Source organism: Lissotriton helveticus, chromosome 7 (genome assembly GCF_964261635.1).
Source record: "Lissotriton helveticus chromosome 7, aLisHel1.1, whole genome shotgun sequence".
Classification (NCBI taxonomy): Eukaryota; Metazoa; Chordata; class Amphibia; order Caudata; family Salamandridae; genus Lissotriton; species Lissotriton helveticus.
Window position 1 is genome coordinate 1,569,248,673 of NC_136068.1, and position 15,722 is coordinate 1,569,264,394.

Consider the following 15,722-nt stretch of genomic DNA (forward strand, 5'->3'; position numbering starts at 1 on the left):
GACATCTTTCAATGAAATTTCTGATTTACTCCACTGTAGGTATTCACACCCCAGATGTTTGTGCATGGCAAAAAGCTGAGCACAGAGTCACAATAGTGGTAAGAGTTATTTAAGCGGTACCTTTAAGCTTATTTTGAAGGTGCATATTCCCTTTTTATTCTTGTTTTCCCAGCCAATGTATTCCAAGAGTGTTCTTCCCCTTAAGGTTTATTTCGTATGTGAAAGTACTACTTGTTTTTCTGTTGTGATGAGGTTCTCATGATCCTTGGAACAGGGCACCAATACAATTCATTGTTTCAGATATTTTTGTTTGGTACCTAACACTCTTGCTGCTCGAAATGCTTTACTGATCCAAATCTTTGGCAATTCTATGTCTGGTGTCTGCATGGTGCAATGGTGGTCCGCCTGCCCAACTTATAATGGGGCAGTTAGACTGGAGGGGGCAGCGGTAGCTGGACCACCACACCACCTTGAGTCTGGTGATCCATGGACCGCCAGACTCATAATCAGGCCCTAGGATGGATGCGGTCAAGGTGACTGAATCTCGTACATAGACGTTTACTGAATCCATTCTGTTATTGCAAACAGACCTATGTTCTAGTAGATAGGTTCACAAAAACTCAATTAATAGAGGGTTGCAATTCGACCTACCTCATGAATATTAGTATTAATGAGGTAATTTGCAAAATGTGACACAGGGATGGTGGCCTGCTGAGGCTGGCAGACCACCATGTCTGTAATTGCTTTTAAATCAAGCAATTTAAAAAACAAAATGCAACCAGTTTTCCTTTCAGGTAAACTAGATGCGTTTAAAACAAATGAAAATTATAATTACAGTTATAAAAGTGGGCCACTGCCAACTCTTAACATGCTTTTTCAACATTCTCAAAGGGGAAGGAGTCCCTTCCCATTTGTGAAAGGCCTACTACTACATTTGTATAGTCAGTACAACATTAAAGTTTTGTGTCTAGATTCCAGTCGCAAAACATTTATACATCCTGTTCTGAACTGGTTCTTGGAAGGAACGCCTGAACCATGCCTCTTCCAAATACCGGTTCAGTATTTGGTCGCAGTTTGGGTTCCATATATAGTGAAAGGCCTTTTTGTGGTTGCAAACTGCCAGATTCTGTGAATCAGACCATTTCCAAATGCAAAAAAGCTTTCTACATCTGGCCCTTAGTCTTGATCGCCTCCGTTTTGAATTTTTTTTTTAGACGGCCAATGCCCATGGCCTCGGCTCCCACATTTCCTTTATACACTATGGTTTAGGTTTAGAGAATTTATAAAGCGCATGGCTACCCGCAGGCATCCCAGCGCTAAAAACAAGTAGGACAGCTATCATGCGTGAGAGTTTAGGGGAACAGTCATGTTTTACGTTTTTTTCTAAATGCATGCTCATTTTTGATTATTTGTAGATTAGGGTCCATGCTGTTCCAGATTTTAGGAATCTGGGGCATATTACCAAGCAATAGCGATAATCGCTATTGCTTGGTTAGAGACAAAAATTTACCGCTGACCTGCGGCGATTTTTATCGCAGATAAACCTTGGTATTACCAAGGTTTATCGCAAATGCGATAAAAAACGGCCGCAATGCATGAATATCGCTGTAAAGTCAGCGATATTCATGCATTACCGAGCTTAATGCTCTTAGCCATGTTATCCACCTCCCATTGGATAACATGGCTAAGAACTGCTCAGGGCAGGTGTTAGCTTTTGGAGATATTCGCGCTTAGCGCGAATATCTCCAAAAGTTGGTAATAGGAGATAGCGATGTTAGCGACTGTTTCCAGTCGCTAACATCTTGGCACGCCCACTTTGCATGTCATTAGTGATAAATATCACTGACATGCAAAGTGGGGCCCAAGATGGTCGCTATCTCCTACTAGCTGTCGCTAACTGGTGTTAGCGACAGCTAGGTAATAGGGAGATAATTTTATCTCCGCTTTCTTGGCTTTTAAAGCCAAAAAAGCGGAGATAAACCCCCTTGATAATATGCCCCCAAGTGCGAGAATGATTCCCCCCTCCCCCCCACCACCCCCTTGTTCTCTTGACTCTGGTGGTGTTCATAAGAAAATTCGCCCCTGACCTGAGACCGCGGCGGGGTGAGTAGTGGGAGATCAAGGATTGCACAAATGCGGGGCCTCTACCATGCAAATACTTCTCCCCATACAGTTTGCAGAGTGGGAGGCTCGATGGATCACATAGCCTCGCCCTGGCTATATTTATCCCCGGTGATGAAACGACACCATCTGTTCAGGGTGCCCGTGCTCCTTGCCCCCAGCAGAATGTGAGGGACAGTTTATTTTAATCCCCCGTAATGCCAGGTTTAATGTGGAATTCACCAGTCCTGAATTGGTCATACAAGCTGCCTATCCTTCCTTGTCTGTGTCTTAGCTGCAGTCCCTAATGCTGTTACTGCTTCTTAATGATGTAAAACCCACTTCCACACTTTTCTCACTCTGTGCACTCTCGCTCCATCTCATTTTATCACAGAGCAGTATTACTGTGTTTGATGATAAGTGTAAGATCAAGTTATTTAGGAACTCCCAGAAATTAAAACGTCCTCTCCCTGCACACGGGCCTCCCTATGACACTTTCCTAAATTCAAGTGAAGTAGTCACTGACTTCTAAAGTCGGCATCCTCTCTAAATCATGATGCTTCTTGCCCATTTCCACCTGCCTGTGGTATCATTAAAGGGACCTCCCCCATCTGGCCTGATGCCAGTCACCGCAGAAGAAGCATACACTAGGGGGCAGCATGGTCAAAGGGAGGACTCGCTTACACTGATGGATACCTGCTATGCGAAAGGAGACCCAGGTTTACCCACTCACTTACTTCTGATGATAAAATAATATTCCCTGCATTGCCTAAAGTATCAATCTTGCTTTATAAATATAATATATTAATATAAGTGAGCAATTAAGAGATACAGTTACTGAATGACTGCCCGTACCTGAAAATAATAAAGTTAATCCGGGAGACATAGCGGACTCTTTAGGAGCACTTTGTGAAGGTTTCTCTTTTTGAGGCTTTTGTCCCTCTGGTTTTGATCTTAGTTGTGGATCAGCATTTTGTTTATTGATGTATTATGATGGGAATTTTCTAATATATTTGCACTGCACTTAGGATGTGTTTTATATTAATGACATTTTTATGTATTTAAAATGTTTTTGCACTGTGCACTTTTATGGTTCATTGGACCGAAATAAAGTTAATATGACTGACTGTCAGATAATGGAAAATAATTCTCTAATCTTAGTTGAAAGTTAAGCAGCTCTAGCCAGCTGGTTATAAATGTAGTTTAAGCCATAGCATATGGCAGATCAATTTTTAACCTCCTGGGAGACTCAGGTATACATGCTTTAGTAGTAACAGAACCTTTGCTATAAGATTTCCCTTGGCCGGACTTATCATTGACTTGTTCACTGGGAATTACTATCTATAACATCCACAGGACTTACAGCTAGATTCATGAACGAAAAATCGGCTCGCAAAGGGCCAGATTCTCAGAATCTGGCCCTTTGCGAGCGCAATTTTTGCATTTGGGATTCATCATCCCAAATGCAAAAATCGCTATTTGCGAAATCGCATATTTGCGAGGAATTGCATTTAAGGAATCTCTATTTGAGATTCCTTAAATGCAATTCATGAAACTTTTAAAATATGCGAATTCGCAATTTCCGGCCTGTAGGCCCATAGGAATGAATGGGGAGTTATTCCATATTTGCGATTAGCAATTTGCTAATCGCAAATAAGGATGATGTAGGAATCGCAGTATTTTTTGCTATACCTACATGAATCCCGTTTTGCAAGTCCTTAATAGCGATTCCTTAATAATCGCTATTAAGGACTCGCAAAACGGGACTATGATGAATCTAGCTGATAGAGTATATGAACATGCATATAATTATTTCACCAAGAATCACTAAATATAGTACTACTTACAAATATCGTCAATCTAAACTAATAGCCTCAGAGAAAACATTTGTTTTCATTGCTCTCATTGATAGCCTTCACTCCCCAAAGTTGAGAACACGTGGAACAGATACTCTACGAATCATACATTTTGGGACAGGTACGAAATATCAAGCAGCAAATATTAACTTACCACAGTTTCATAGCCAAAATATTGAGGACCAAAATTTCGACCTGCAAATGTTTATAGGTATGCATATGAACTATAATTAACAACACGTCTATGAACCATGACAATATAATATTAAATACATAATGTCACAGTAAGTAGAGATGGAATGAAAAATAGCAAATCTATACTTATCTCCTCAGTATTTTGGTCCTCAATATTTTGGTTCGCAATATTGTGGTAAATTGATATTCACAAGGGGGTCTCCTTTCAGTTTGCGAAGAGGCTACCACTACCTTTCAGTAGTCATCAAACTATTAATTTTTTGTGACTGGATTTTGGTTGCAAAACATTAGTACATGCCATAAGAAATCTGTATTTGCATGATATGCCGTAAACATTCCCCTTCCAAATACTGATTTGGTATTTTCCTAAACTCATTTCATGATTGAATTGCCTGTTACTGAATCACTAAATGGGTTTAGTACATACTCAAAAATATATTTACTGGTAGGAAACCCCTTCGATTTACTGAATCTCAGGGACTGCGACCAGAAAACAACACCTCTCTAAACCTGCCACAGAACTTGTCCCTCAAGAGAGCTCTCCAACTGCATCAATCTCATAGTATGCGTTTGAGATGCCGTCCAGACCTGGGAGCTGGCTCCTTTGAGGCACCTTGCCATTTGTTTCTCAATTCCTCTGTCTAAGTATCTTTCGAAATACCTCGCCCATCGAGTCTTCATGATGCAGCAGGGGTTCTTTTCTTGAGTGTCACTAAGCCCCCCCTCCTTTACGTAAGTCTGCCCTCTGGTGCAGTTGGTGTTGGGTCACAGTCCTCGTACCTAACCAAACCATTGAGTACATGATTTGAACTTGGAAGGTCATTTGTGTTAGGTGGGTGGGTCCTGTCCCGAGCTCACTTCTGTGATTCGTCTCCTCTTGTATCCTCACATATCATGTCCTAATCCAACAGAACCAGTTTTCTCCAGAATGGAATACGCCCCCCCACCCCCCAAAGGAAGAGACAAGCCTTGCCAGAAAATAAAAAATCCAATACCACATTGGAAAGGGGGAATCTGAACCGAGATCCTCCGTCGCAGGACTTTGGGACCCACAGTCAGCACAGGGCAGGGTTAATTGACCTGCAGCTGATTTGTCTCCACAGTAGTCGCTGTGTAATCACACCAGTCATACATCGGGACCAGCTATTTCAAACTCATACTCATCATGTCCCACAGCGCGGCACACTTAGCACCTTCTCCCTTACCATGGCCAGCCCTATGAACCGAGCCACCCCTACAGGATCCCGCCAACACCCTCCTTTCAGAAACCAAGCCACGGTCATTGACCATAGCAGCACTTTCAAAAATAGGCCCTCCTAATGGCTGCATTAAAGAGGATTATGGGCTGCAGAAAACCCACAGAGGAAATCTGTAGTTTCCCATCTAATAGAATTAACACGGGCTCACTTGGGTGAACTTTCCCATCCCAGGGCCATGTGTATTAGCACTGCTTAGCATCTTAGCAGGTGCAGCTCGTGCGGGGAAATGCTTAGCTGGGACAGCGAGCCCTGCAGGTTGCACACTTTGTGAATGGGATGTATGCTCCTACTTCTACAAAGCAGCCACAGAAACTGAGCCTCCTTGCTTTCAGATTGAGCCACACTAAAGACGAACAGACAGATTATATAGGGCTCTCCACCGTGGGATTCATATGTATGCACTAGCCCATATGACTCCCTAGCATGCGCTAGAAGAGACTAAACAGATTTTTTTGTTTGTTTATGCCCTTCCCCAAAATCATCCATGCTGTACAGAGCAGTGACAATCATAGTAGGTAAGGCTGCTAAATATAAACCATAATAAAAAAAATACAAGTGCCCGAAACCACTCTCCTATTAATACTTCCAGTCACTGGCGGCCCTCAACACTTTGAACAGGTGCAGCACCAAGGCTGGGATTTCAAAGCACCAGGTGGACTCGCATTCAAAACACTTTCGAAGAGGTTGCCAACTGTGTGCCTGTAAATAGCATATTTACTTAGGCTGTGACTGGGCTGCTTCACATAACAATGACCTATGATTTAACAGCTACTTCCCAATATGTGGAAACCTTGGGACTTTCAGGATGTTGACGTGGAATGTCACTTAGGTGAGAATGGTGTCTAACCTTGCAAATTCAGTCACTCATCCACTTATACATTCCCCTCAGTGAGCTTAACACCTGCTTGAGAGATCTGCCTAACCTGCATGTCATTCATGCCTTAACTCTACATGTTCTCTGACCGATGACAGCTTGCAATAGAATGCCCTGCTGGATCTGTTCTGCTGGGAATAAAAGATTGCAGTTGTTATCTTCTATGAGAAGGGGAAGCTTGTTTTGCTACTGCCATCCTGCACCAATTCTGTGAGAAAGCAAAACGTCCTGCTGCCTGATTTGTGTGTGTCCTGTGATGGGGAAAGCTTGCACTGCTGATGCCCTACCTATATTTGTCCTTTGAAGAAGGGATGATTGCACCATTTCTACCATAGCTGTTCTTTGAAGAAAGGTGTTGCCACTGCAAAATGAAGGGCTTTTCCATGCTTATGTATACATTCATAAGCATGGAAAAGCCCTTCATTCTGCAGTGAAAAAGACCCTGTGAGGTGAGGTTTTCTATCTCAGCGTGGATGGCAATGTGCTAATCCTATGCTTAAAAACAGACGTTTGAGGTGAGCAAATTCAGAGTGTCGCTGGTGTTGTAGGGTGCTTTATACAGGAGCTGCTCTTAACCTAAACTTGGGAATTACCCAGAGTGCTCTGTTTCTTTTTTGCATATATATATATATATATATATATAAAAATATATATAGATATATATATATATATATATATATATATATATATATATATATATATATATATATATATATATATATATATATATATATATATATATATATATGTAACCTAATGGCTTTTGCAAGTAGGTAGTTATAGTGAGGACCATGTTTCCATAGGTAAAGCTTCTTTTGACTTGCCTATATCTTTGACGCCAGCACCCAAATCTTAACATATTTTAGTTACAATATAAATAAGTTGTTGATGGTACTATACTAATTATAGGAATTGTAGTGTTTTTAAGGTGATTTTATCATGTGGAATAAGCCTTCTGCTGGGATTTCATAAATAATGTTTGAAAGAAAACTCTTTTCTTATGATTTCTCCATAGAGGTTTTGGAAGGTGCTCCAAAAGGTAAAAGGAGAGCAAATTTTCTTTCAAATCAAACACTCTTTCTCAGCCATATGAGACTGAAGTCTGACATTCTCAATAAGTAAATCATGTACTACCAACAGGAAAAGCCTGTCGGTTGATTTCCTTGATGCCTCCCACGGTGGTCGAATGAACAACTGGAGCACTAACAGTCTTACCTATGAGAAAAGTAAGGCACATTTGAAGCCATGTTGATTGAATCAAACTGGTAAAACTTAAAACATTTAATTTAGAAAGGAGCAAAATGAAGGGGTTCAGTTTGTCGTAGAAATTATGGATAGTGCTGTAGAAAGAGAAATTAGGGCAAAGTTTAAGTGAATTCTGAAATATCTTCCTCTTCTATTTCGTTAACAAATTCTGACAGCAGACTCAAACATGCACTTTCAACACCAGTAGCAGACTGCCAGTTAACACCCTGGTGATCAGCAGCTTTACTACAGTGTTCTAATGAGCAATTAGAGTGCTAACATTCCGAATGTATGCCATTAGTGTGGCACATCTGAACACCATCTTGATGGAAGCAAAGTGGAAAATTGAAAGCATTTTCTACTAAGAATACTGCAGTAAATGAGGAAAGTTGGATACTTCATAACAAATGAGTCTCCAAAGATGCCACCAGAGATAAAAGACCCAAAATATAGCACTAATATCTCCCAAATGTAGCCCAAGTATAGACCAATGACAGAAGTGTGCAAAATAAAACACCTAGGGCATCATTAGGATGGCGGGCGGACAAAGTCGTGAAAGGGGACCGCCCGCCATAAGTGCGGCGGTCCCGTGTGGGTGATTAAGATGCGCCACCCACACTGGCGGGTGCATCCTGTATTTTTAACATTGCGGCGGGCGGTGCTTTCAGCATCGCCCATCGCAAAGCCAAAAGCATGTTGTGCATATGCATGAACAACATGGCAGGCACCGCGCGGTGCCTGCCATGTGCCGCCACGAAAAGGCTGCTCCCGACTGCATCCTGATATGGATGGCGGTGTCTAGCAGACACTGCCACCATATTAAACTTTTTACCGCCCGGTCGACTTGTCGACTGGGCGGAAAAGCGGCAGGTCTTCTCGTCCGCTGCGGTACCCCCGCCATACTAATATGGCAGGGGAAAATGGGTGGCGGCTGGGGAAGGATGTAGGGCTGATCGCCAATGGCACGGTGGTGATCCGTCCTACATCCTAATGGACCCCTTAATGTTTTGTTTTGTTTGCAATTTTATATAGCGCAGACTTGACCCGATGGTATTGGAGTGCTTTACATGAGCATCAGTTACTTTACACAAGGACACATTTATTTTGGTTTAGGCATAGTAATATTAATCGCTATGGACAAGTGTCGGTCCTCAAAAATAAGTGCAAGTACCAACAACTGGCAACCATTGGCTATAATTAAAAGCTGGGTACTTAAGAGGTGGTGAACTGTTGAGGAATACTTCAGATAACCTTTCCCCCGTCTGTTTTTCGTGCATTAGTACCCTGGAGGACTTACCGACGATGCGGATATTAATAGTTGCCTTATCCTCAATGCCTTCAACCTGGATGGAGAGATCATACTTCCCGGAGTGGCTACGTTCAGCTGACCTGATGAAAAGGATTGTGTCCACTTCGGAGGTTCTCACGCTGACCTGCTTAGGGTCCAGGGGCTTGTCATCTTTAGCCCATGTAACCTTCGGCCTCGGCTTTCCCTGCAGAGGGAAGAGAAATATTATTAAAGGACTCAACGGTGTAAGATTCATGCCAGCAGAGGTACATGTATCCTCTTTCAAACAGTGCCCTTGAAGCACACTTCAATGGCTACAACCCCAAGCAGTGCCCTGTTGTACGGGGGTGCAGTTGTGCAATATAAATGTCCAAACAGCAGGACCCTGTCAGTACTATTATAAATTGAGTATAAACATATTGTGCCTGCAGTGGGAGCTTCTTTTTCCTGCCAGTACTCTGTACCACAGGACCCCAGAGTGACCCTGATTCCTCTGGTACTTCCGGAGTGTGAGGTTCTCGGGGGGTGCCCTGGCAGTCCTATAGAACTCTACCAGTGCAAGTTTTGACATGGCAGTGCCATAGCACTAAGGTTACCAGATTACTCCATGTCACAAAGAATTTGGTGCTCAAGTCCTTGGTTTTTGTTGAACAGCCTTCTGAATTCCTCAAGTTGTAGTTCTGGTGTCCTTCATTCGATCCAGAGAAACTAACTGGCCTGACAACAATGATTTGTTAAATGAAAGGTCAGACTAGAGCATTAAATCTGTGGTGATATTGAGTCATCGGGTAATCTGACATTGAGGGGCATATTATCAACAACTGGCGATATTTATCGCTAAAGAAGCTTAGCGACATTATTTTTATTGCCAAGCATCGCCGGATTTTATCGCAGAGATAATGTGCTATTTGCAACGTTTATCTCCCATGCGATAAAATAACCGGCGATAGCGGCAAAATGCGTGAATATCGCTGGAAAACCAGCGATATTCACGCATCATCGCCAATAGGGTCTTAGCCAGAATATCCACCTCCCATTGGATATAATGGCTAAGAACTGGTCTGAGCAGGCGTTAGTTTTTAGCAATATTCGCGTTTAGCGCAAATTTTTTTATCGCTACGCCTGCCTTGCTAATAGGCTATAGCGACGTTAGCGACTGCTTTCAGTCGCTAACTGGTTTGGTACGCCCACTTTGCATGTCATTAGCGATAAATATCGCTGACATGCAAAGCGGGCCCCAAACCGCTCGCTATCACCTAAAAGCTGTCGCTAACTGATGTTAGCGACAGCTTGCTAATAGGGAAATAGGGCGATGAAATTATCGCCGCTTTGCGGCCGAAAACGGCCGCAAAAACGGCGATAATTTAATTTCGCCTGTCTTGATAATATGCCCCTCAGTTCCTAAAACCTCAATGCACTGTAAGGCTGAATCTAGCAGAATGACCCTTCTCGCAGCAGTATCCTGTCGATACCACAGATACCCCAGTATAGCGAGCTTCATCATTGTAATGACAACCAATACCCAGTTGAGTGTTCGATGAAAGACAAGTGATGTGAACATCTCTGAGCCTACCTGAAACGGAATAACCAGGTTCACTTGCTCCCCAACTTTTTTAATGTATGTCTGCCGCAGCTGGCGAGGAAGGCGGATCTTTGGTTGTTCTGTAAATGAAAAGGTAAAGAGATGAAGACACAATCATCTGTCTCAAATTACGCGAATCTTTCATTATTTTGAGTCGTCATTACTGTGCATGCATTCCATCTTGTCTCATCATTCCCCATACACAATTCCAGACTCCAATTATACAGTGAGAAATTGTATGTCAATTTCAGATGCTTTTGAAGATTTATGATCTCGACAGGTTTATAGAACAGAAGTATCACACTAGCAGGTGAGTGGGAAAGAGAAAATGGGGTATCTGTCATCACAAATGAGTGGCCTAAGTGAAGTGGGTTGGACCTCCTGTGGAATATTCCCTCCGCTGCATGCAGTAGGATGGGCACTGTTACCAGAATCAGATGTAAGAATGTAGGTATGAAGCCAACTGAACCTCATGAGGAAAGATATGCCAGCGACTGAATTTATGAAGGAGTGTGGCATGTGATATTGTTCAGTTTGTTTTTGGGCAAGGTGGGCACCTATCAGGGGTACAAGTGTGACAGAAAATCAACTGTATTTCCTTTTGAATATTTTGGGCCTCATTTAGGGCAGCGCAGCAGGTCTTTCTGCTGCTCTGCCCTACGGCAAGTGAAAAGGGCAGGCATAACCCGTTGAGTGGATGATTGTTTTTGTGCAGGAAAGGAAGCCTTCCTGCACAAAAACAAAAACAAGAGGCTATTTCCTCTTTCTATGTGTGCTGTCCGCAGCAAACATAAAAAAGGAGAAATATCTCTATTTCTCCTCATTGTGCCTCCCTTACGCCCCCAGCAACACCCATGGAACGCCCCTTTAACATAGAAAACTGTGTTAAAGGGGCCGATATTTATCAGGCATCATTAAGCCAAAAAAAGTGTCTTAGTGCTGCCTGATAAATATCGTGCAGGCTCCTGAACATCACAAAAAGTGACGTTTTGGCGGCGCAAGGGGCCTCCTAAATGGGCCCTTTGTCTTTGAAGCTAGCCACCTCTACAGAGCTGAACCTAGCCAGTTGTGACAGGGAGGACAGGGCTCAGAAGATCAAGCGTCAGACACTGAGCAGGAGCAATAGATGCCCTGTGAATACCCAGGAGGCAACAAATGTAGCATGGGATTGGGAAAGGGAAGCGATCGTTTACTTACGCACAATCTCCCGGATGGTGACCGCATTGTTCAGAATTGCAGGCTCACTCTTCCCAGCAATGTTCACTGTGCGTACCCTAAATATAAGCTTCTCGCCAGTTGGGAGTCCTTTAACTGTGTAGCCGCACCGTTCCACCAGTTCTTTGTTGCCCACCACCCATTCCGTTGCTGTTGGGAAGAAGGTCAAAAATAGTTACAGTGTGAACACAGGAATGGTTCTACAGGGAGAACTTTTATAAATGCGGTACATGCAGTGTGTGTGTGTGTGTGTGTGTGTGTGTTTAGTGATTGTATCTGATTCTTTTCCATTTGAAGCAGTTGTTTCATCCTATTGATTCTATGTAGACAATGATGCACAACTTAATGCGTCCACCCAATATGCTAAAGTCTAGATGGATTAGCTCAGTCTTTGTTCATATGAGTTTTTTGAGGGATGTGTGGCTTCAGGCGAGCCTCTTACTGGATCGTACCCACAGCGCTCTTCCTGGATGTTGTGGTTGCCAGCAAGCTTTGTTTTAACATTATCTCAACTACTGGTTCTCTAAAACATAGTTTGCAACTTTAAACATTTTTAAAGGTATTTAACAACCTACTGCCTCAGTTCTAATCTAACAGTTACACGCATATTGTAATACAGGAATGCGAGTAAGTGTTTCATATTCACAGTGTGCAAACTTCATCTCATACGTAATTCCTCATCAGTTTGTTCTGTATCTTTATCCTGCCAGCCATGTCCACCCAGGCATAACCTTCATCCTATCTCTTCTTCATCTAACTCATACTTGGCGTAAGCATCCAGTGAGCCCCAAACACCTGGCCCCTTCTGGTGTACAATTCTGATGATGGACCTGAGGCTCTTCTCACTGTAGTGAAGACATGCTCATGTCCACCCAGACTAACCCTAGTCATTTGTTTATTTGATCTGATAGGCATCGTAGTCACCGTCTCTGATACAGCCCTCTCATACGGTTTTCTCACTTTCATTCATACGAACTCGACAGCCCATCTGCCACTGTACCTGCTTAGATGGACAAGAACATTAGCAAATGCTTTCATTATGTTCCTCAAAACCACCAGCAGTGAGTGATGCATGTAAACTATCAACAAACTTTAAACCATTCCCACACAGTACCCATTGGTTAGTTAATTTGAAGAATTTTTCCAGTGATTCTACTAGACTAGTTACATTATTTAAAATGCCAGTAATCAATCTCCAATTCTTAATTTTAAGTTTGGAGATCCTTGTTAGCATCACATTGGCAAAGAATTTGAGAACACCCTTCTTCAGTATTCCGGATTGTGTACAGAGTGCACAAACAGCAGGTTCTCATGAAGCATTCAAATCACTGTTAACACATTACACACTTGTGAGTCCTGGTTGTTTGGCAGAAATCATGCATTTCCAAACTTCCCATCATCTCTGTAAGCACTCTGTGTCCCACTATCCTTCTGCCGGACTACCAAGATTATGCCTAATGTGATACACTATAACACCCTTCCTCTACAGAAATGAAGCACTTCTTCCACGTGTGTGGTCCACACATTTGTGGGGAGTGTACATTTGTCGCAGGAGGGAACCGTGGTGAAGGTAGCATGGCTACCTGGCTAACCAGGCTTCTGTTATCCACCTGGGTTAAAGAGCTGCAACAGATTTTTGCTGTCAAAGGCCCTTTTACCCTTGGTGTGAGGTGTGGGTCATTGACAAGCAAGTGAGTTCAATCATCTCTCCTATGAAATCTTCTTTTAGTTCCTGCCATATTTACATGATGATACTTCAACGAGCATATGAAGTTCTTCATTAGGGTTTGTCATCTGTGACACTGCATCTTTAAGTTTCGTAGTCGGTTGTCTAGATTCCGGTGGATTCCCCCGTTCATCATGCCTCCACCATACCGTGGCTCAGTAGAGAGAGATTGCCAATAGATGTGCCACAGCTCATCTGCACACATGGTTTTATAGTCAAATATAAGCAATTCTGGAATAGCTATTCTAGACCTCGAAATCGAATTATTAGCTGCTGAACTAGGCTCACCTCACAATTATTTCACCAGAGTTTTACTGGGGCGGCCTTTCTGGAACATAAGTGGGGTTGGGGGTATAAGGGATATCTACTAAGAAGAGTGGAATACATTTGCTCTGCTTACAGCAGCAGAGCAGTTATATGCTCCGATCACTCTATGAGTGGCTACACCTGCCTTGCGTCACAGAGCAAACAACATTGCTAATGCTGTTATGGTCTGCGCTGCGGTGGTATTTGGAATATAGGTAGGTTGGGGAGAAGGAAGCTTGCCCTTACTGACTTTCTGAATGGTCATTGGTCTATGTATTTGAATTTTGAATTTATAGAAATTTATATAGCGCGCGTATACCAAACGGTTTCATGGCGCTGAAGGATGCTTAACCCAGGGCTAGGGCTACTGAGTTACTGAGGTGGGAAGGCGTGAGAAAATAAAAAGGTCTTAAGGGCCCTGCGAAATTCAAGATAAGAGGGAATCGATCTGATGTGAAGGGGGAGGGAATTCCAGAAAGTGTAGGGGGATAAACATTTTATGACTGTGGTTCTAAATATTTTCCAACACCTGATTAGTATAAGTACTTGGTGGCTATTCAAGTATATGATTGCACCATTCTTTCTCCCTCCTCCTTTCTACCCTACCCACACACCCTCCCAGACTCCACACCTATGATACTTATAACTTGCTATACTTTAGGGCTGATGCCATGTACGCTGAGCAAGGTCTGTTTTGGAGCTCTAGGGAGGACGTGTACTTCGTCAACTTAATAAAGACTAAATAAAAAAACACGAGGATAATGCATTCTCTCCCACACTGGGGCTGAATAGGGGCAAAACATCACACCATTTTAATTCTGGTTGAATTTTCATGATAGCTGTTCTGTGAACTGTCACTGAATAGGGGTGTAATCTTTCTCTTACTTAATATCTCCAAACTCAAGCTGAAATCTTCCTTGATGGTATTCACTAAAGTGTATTTTCCATGCCGTTTAGTGTATGATGTACTACTTGCACTCATAATTTATTCGGTTGGTAATTATTTATAATAATCATCTCCATATTTAATTTTTGTTGTGTAGTTAGCACATATCTGCTCTCTTTTATGTATTGTGGTTTTACTTCTCTTCCCTTTCTTCCCAATCGATCCTCCATATTTTGATGCATAGGAGTTGTGTTATGCTGCACCTAGCCGGACTTCTCTGATGCTTTTTCTGATGATAAATATCTCCTGAAGCAGTGTGGTCGACGGGCTTCTTAGTAATGAGTTAGTGTGACTGTGAACGTTCGTCCACACAGATTCAATTTTCTGTACATCCACTTACGACATTCACTCCAGACCCACAACCACAGTAAGAGAGTATCTCTCAATACTACATAACATTCTTAGGTCAAAATGTCTAAATATAGCTGTAATGGCATACGGGATTGAAAGTGTAATGTATCACCCTGGAAGCTGTTCGGCTGCAGTGTCCCCTGCCATTCCATGATCAAATGTCTTGTGATCATTTCGAAGTGAGATAGTGAATCATTGCTCTCTATGATCTGGTGGATGTGGACTTTGTAAGACAGATACTGCGGGACAGAACCATCCATACAGTAATGGAGGATGAAGAAACATTTAGGCCCAGATTGATGGGCTTTTGGCACAGGGCAGAGCAGCGCAGCAAGTCACTTTGCTTCGCTGCCCTGCGTCAAAAGGAAAGGACAGGAATTATGCAATACGGCACATTCCTGTCCTTTTCCACAGCGCTAGAACTGTTTTGGCCGCCTAGTGCCAACACAGGTCCCCTTGAACCATGGTGTAAGAGTGTCTGCGTTATTAGCAGGATTGTTTTGTGCAGAAAGGAGCACCTTCCGGCACAAGAACAATCCTGTGAGGCATTTTCCTCTTTCTATGTGTGCAGCAGAATGCATCCTACAAAGCAAAAGGAGAAACATAGGAGAAATAAAGTTATTTCTCCTCGTTGCGCCTCCCCAAGGTTGAGGCGTAAGGTTTTTGCACATCCCAGGTTTACAGGCCCTTGTAAATCTGTCGATGTGTCAAAATCCATGGTTGTTGCATGGGAACGACCACCACAATGCCCATGGAACGCCTCCCTAACGCAGAGTAAG

At 42.8% G+C, this 15,722-nt stretch overlaps 1 protein-coding gene across 2 annotated transcripts in view; it reads right to left on the reverse strand.

The window, feature by feature from the left end:
* MYBPC2 (myosin binding protein C2) overlaps positions 1–15,722 on the reverse strand; it is a 252,762-nt gene that overhangs the window by 47,046 nt on the left and 189,994 nt on the right. For both annotated transcript variants that reach the window (XM_078655074.1, XM_078655075.1), the window contains 3 exons: positions 11,597–11,764; positions 10,391–10,479; positions 8,827–9,022 (listed from right to left, as the gene is read on the reverse strand). In XM_078655074.1, coding sequence (XP_078511200.1) covers positions 8,827–9,022; positions 10,391–10,479; positions 11,597–11,764 — 453 coding nt within the window. The remainder of the gene's footprint in view (positions 1–8,826; positions 9,023–10,390; positions 10,480–11,596; positions 11,765–15,722) is intronic.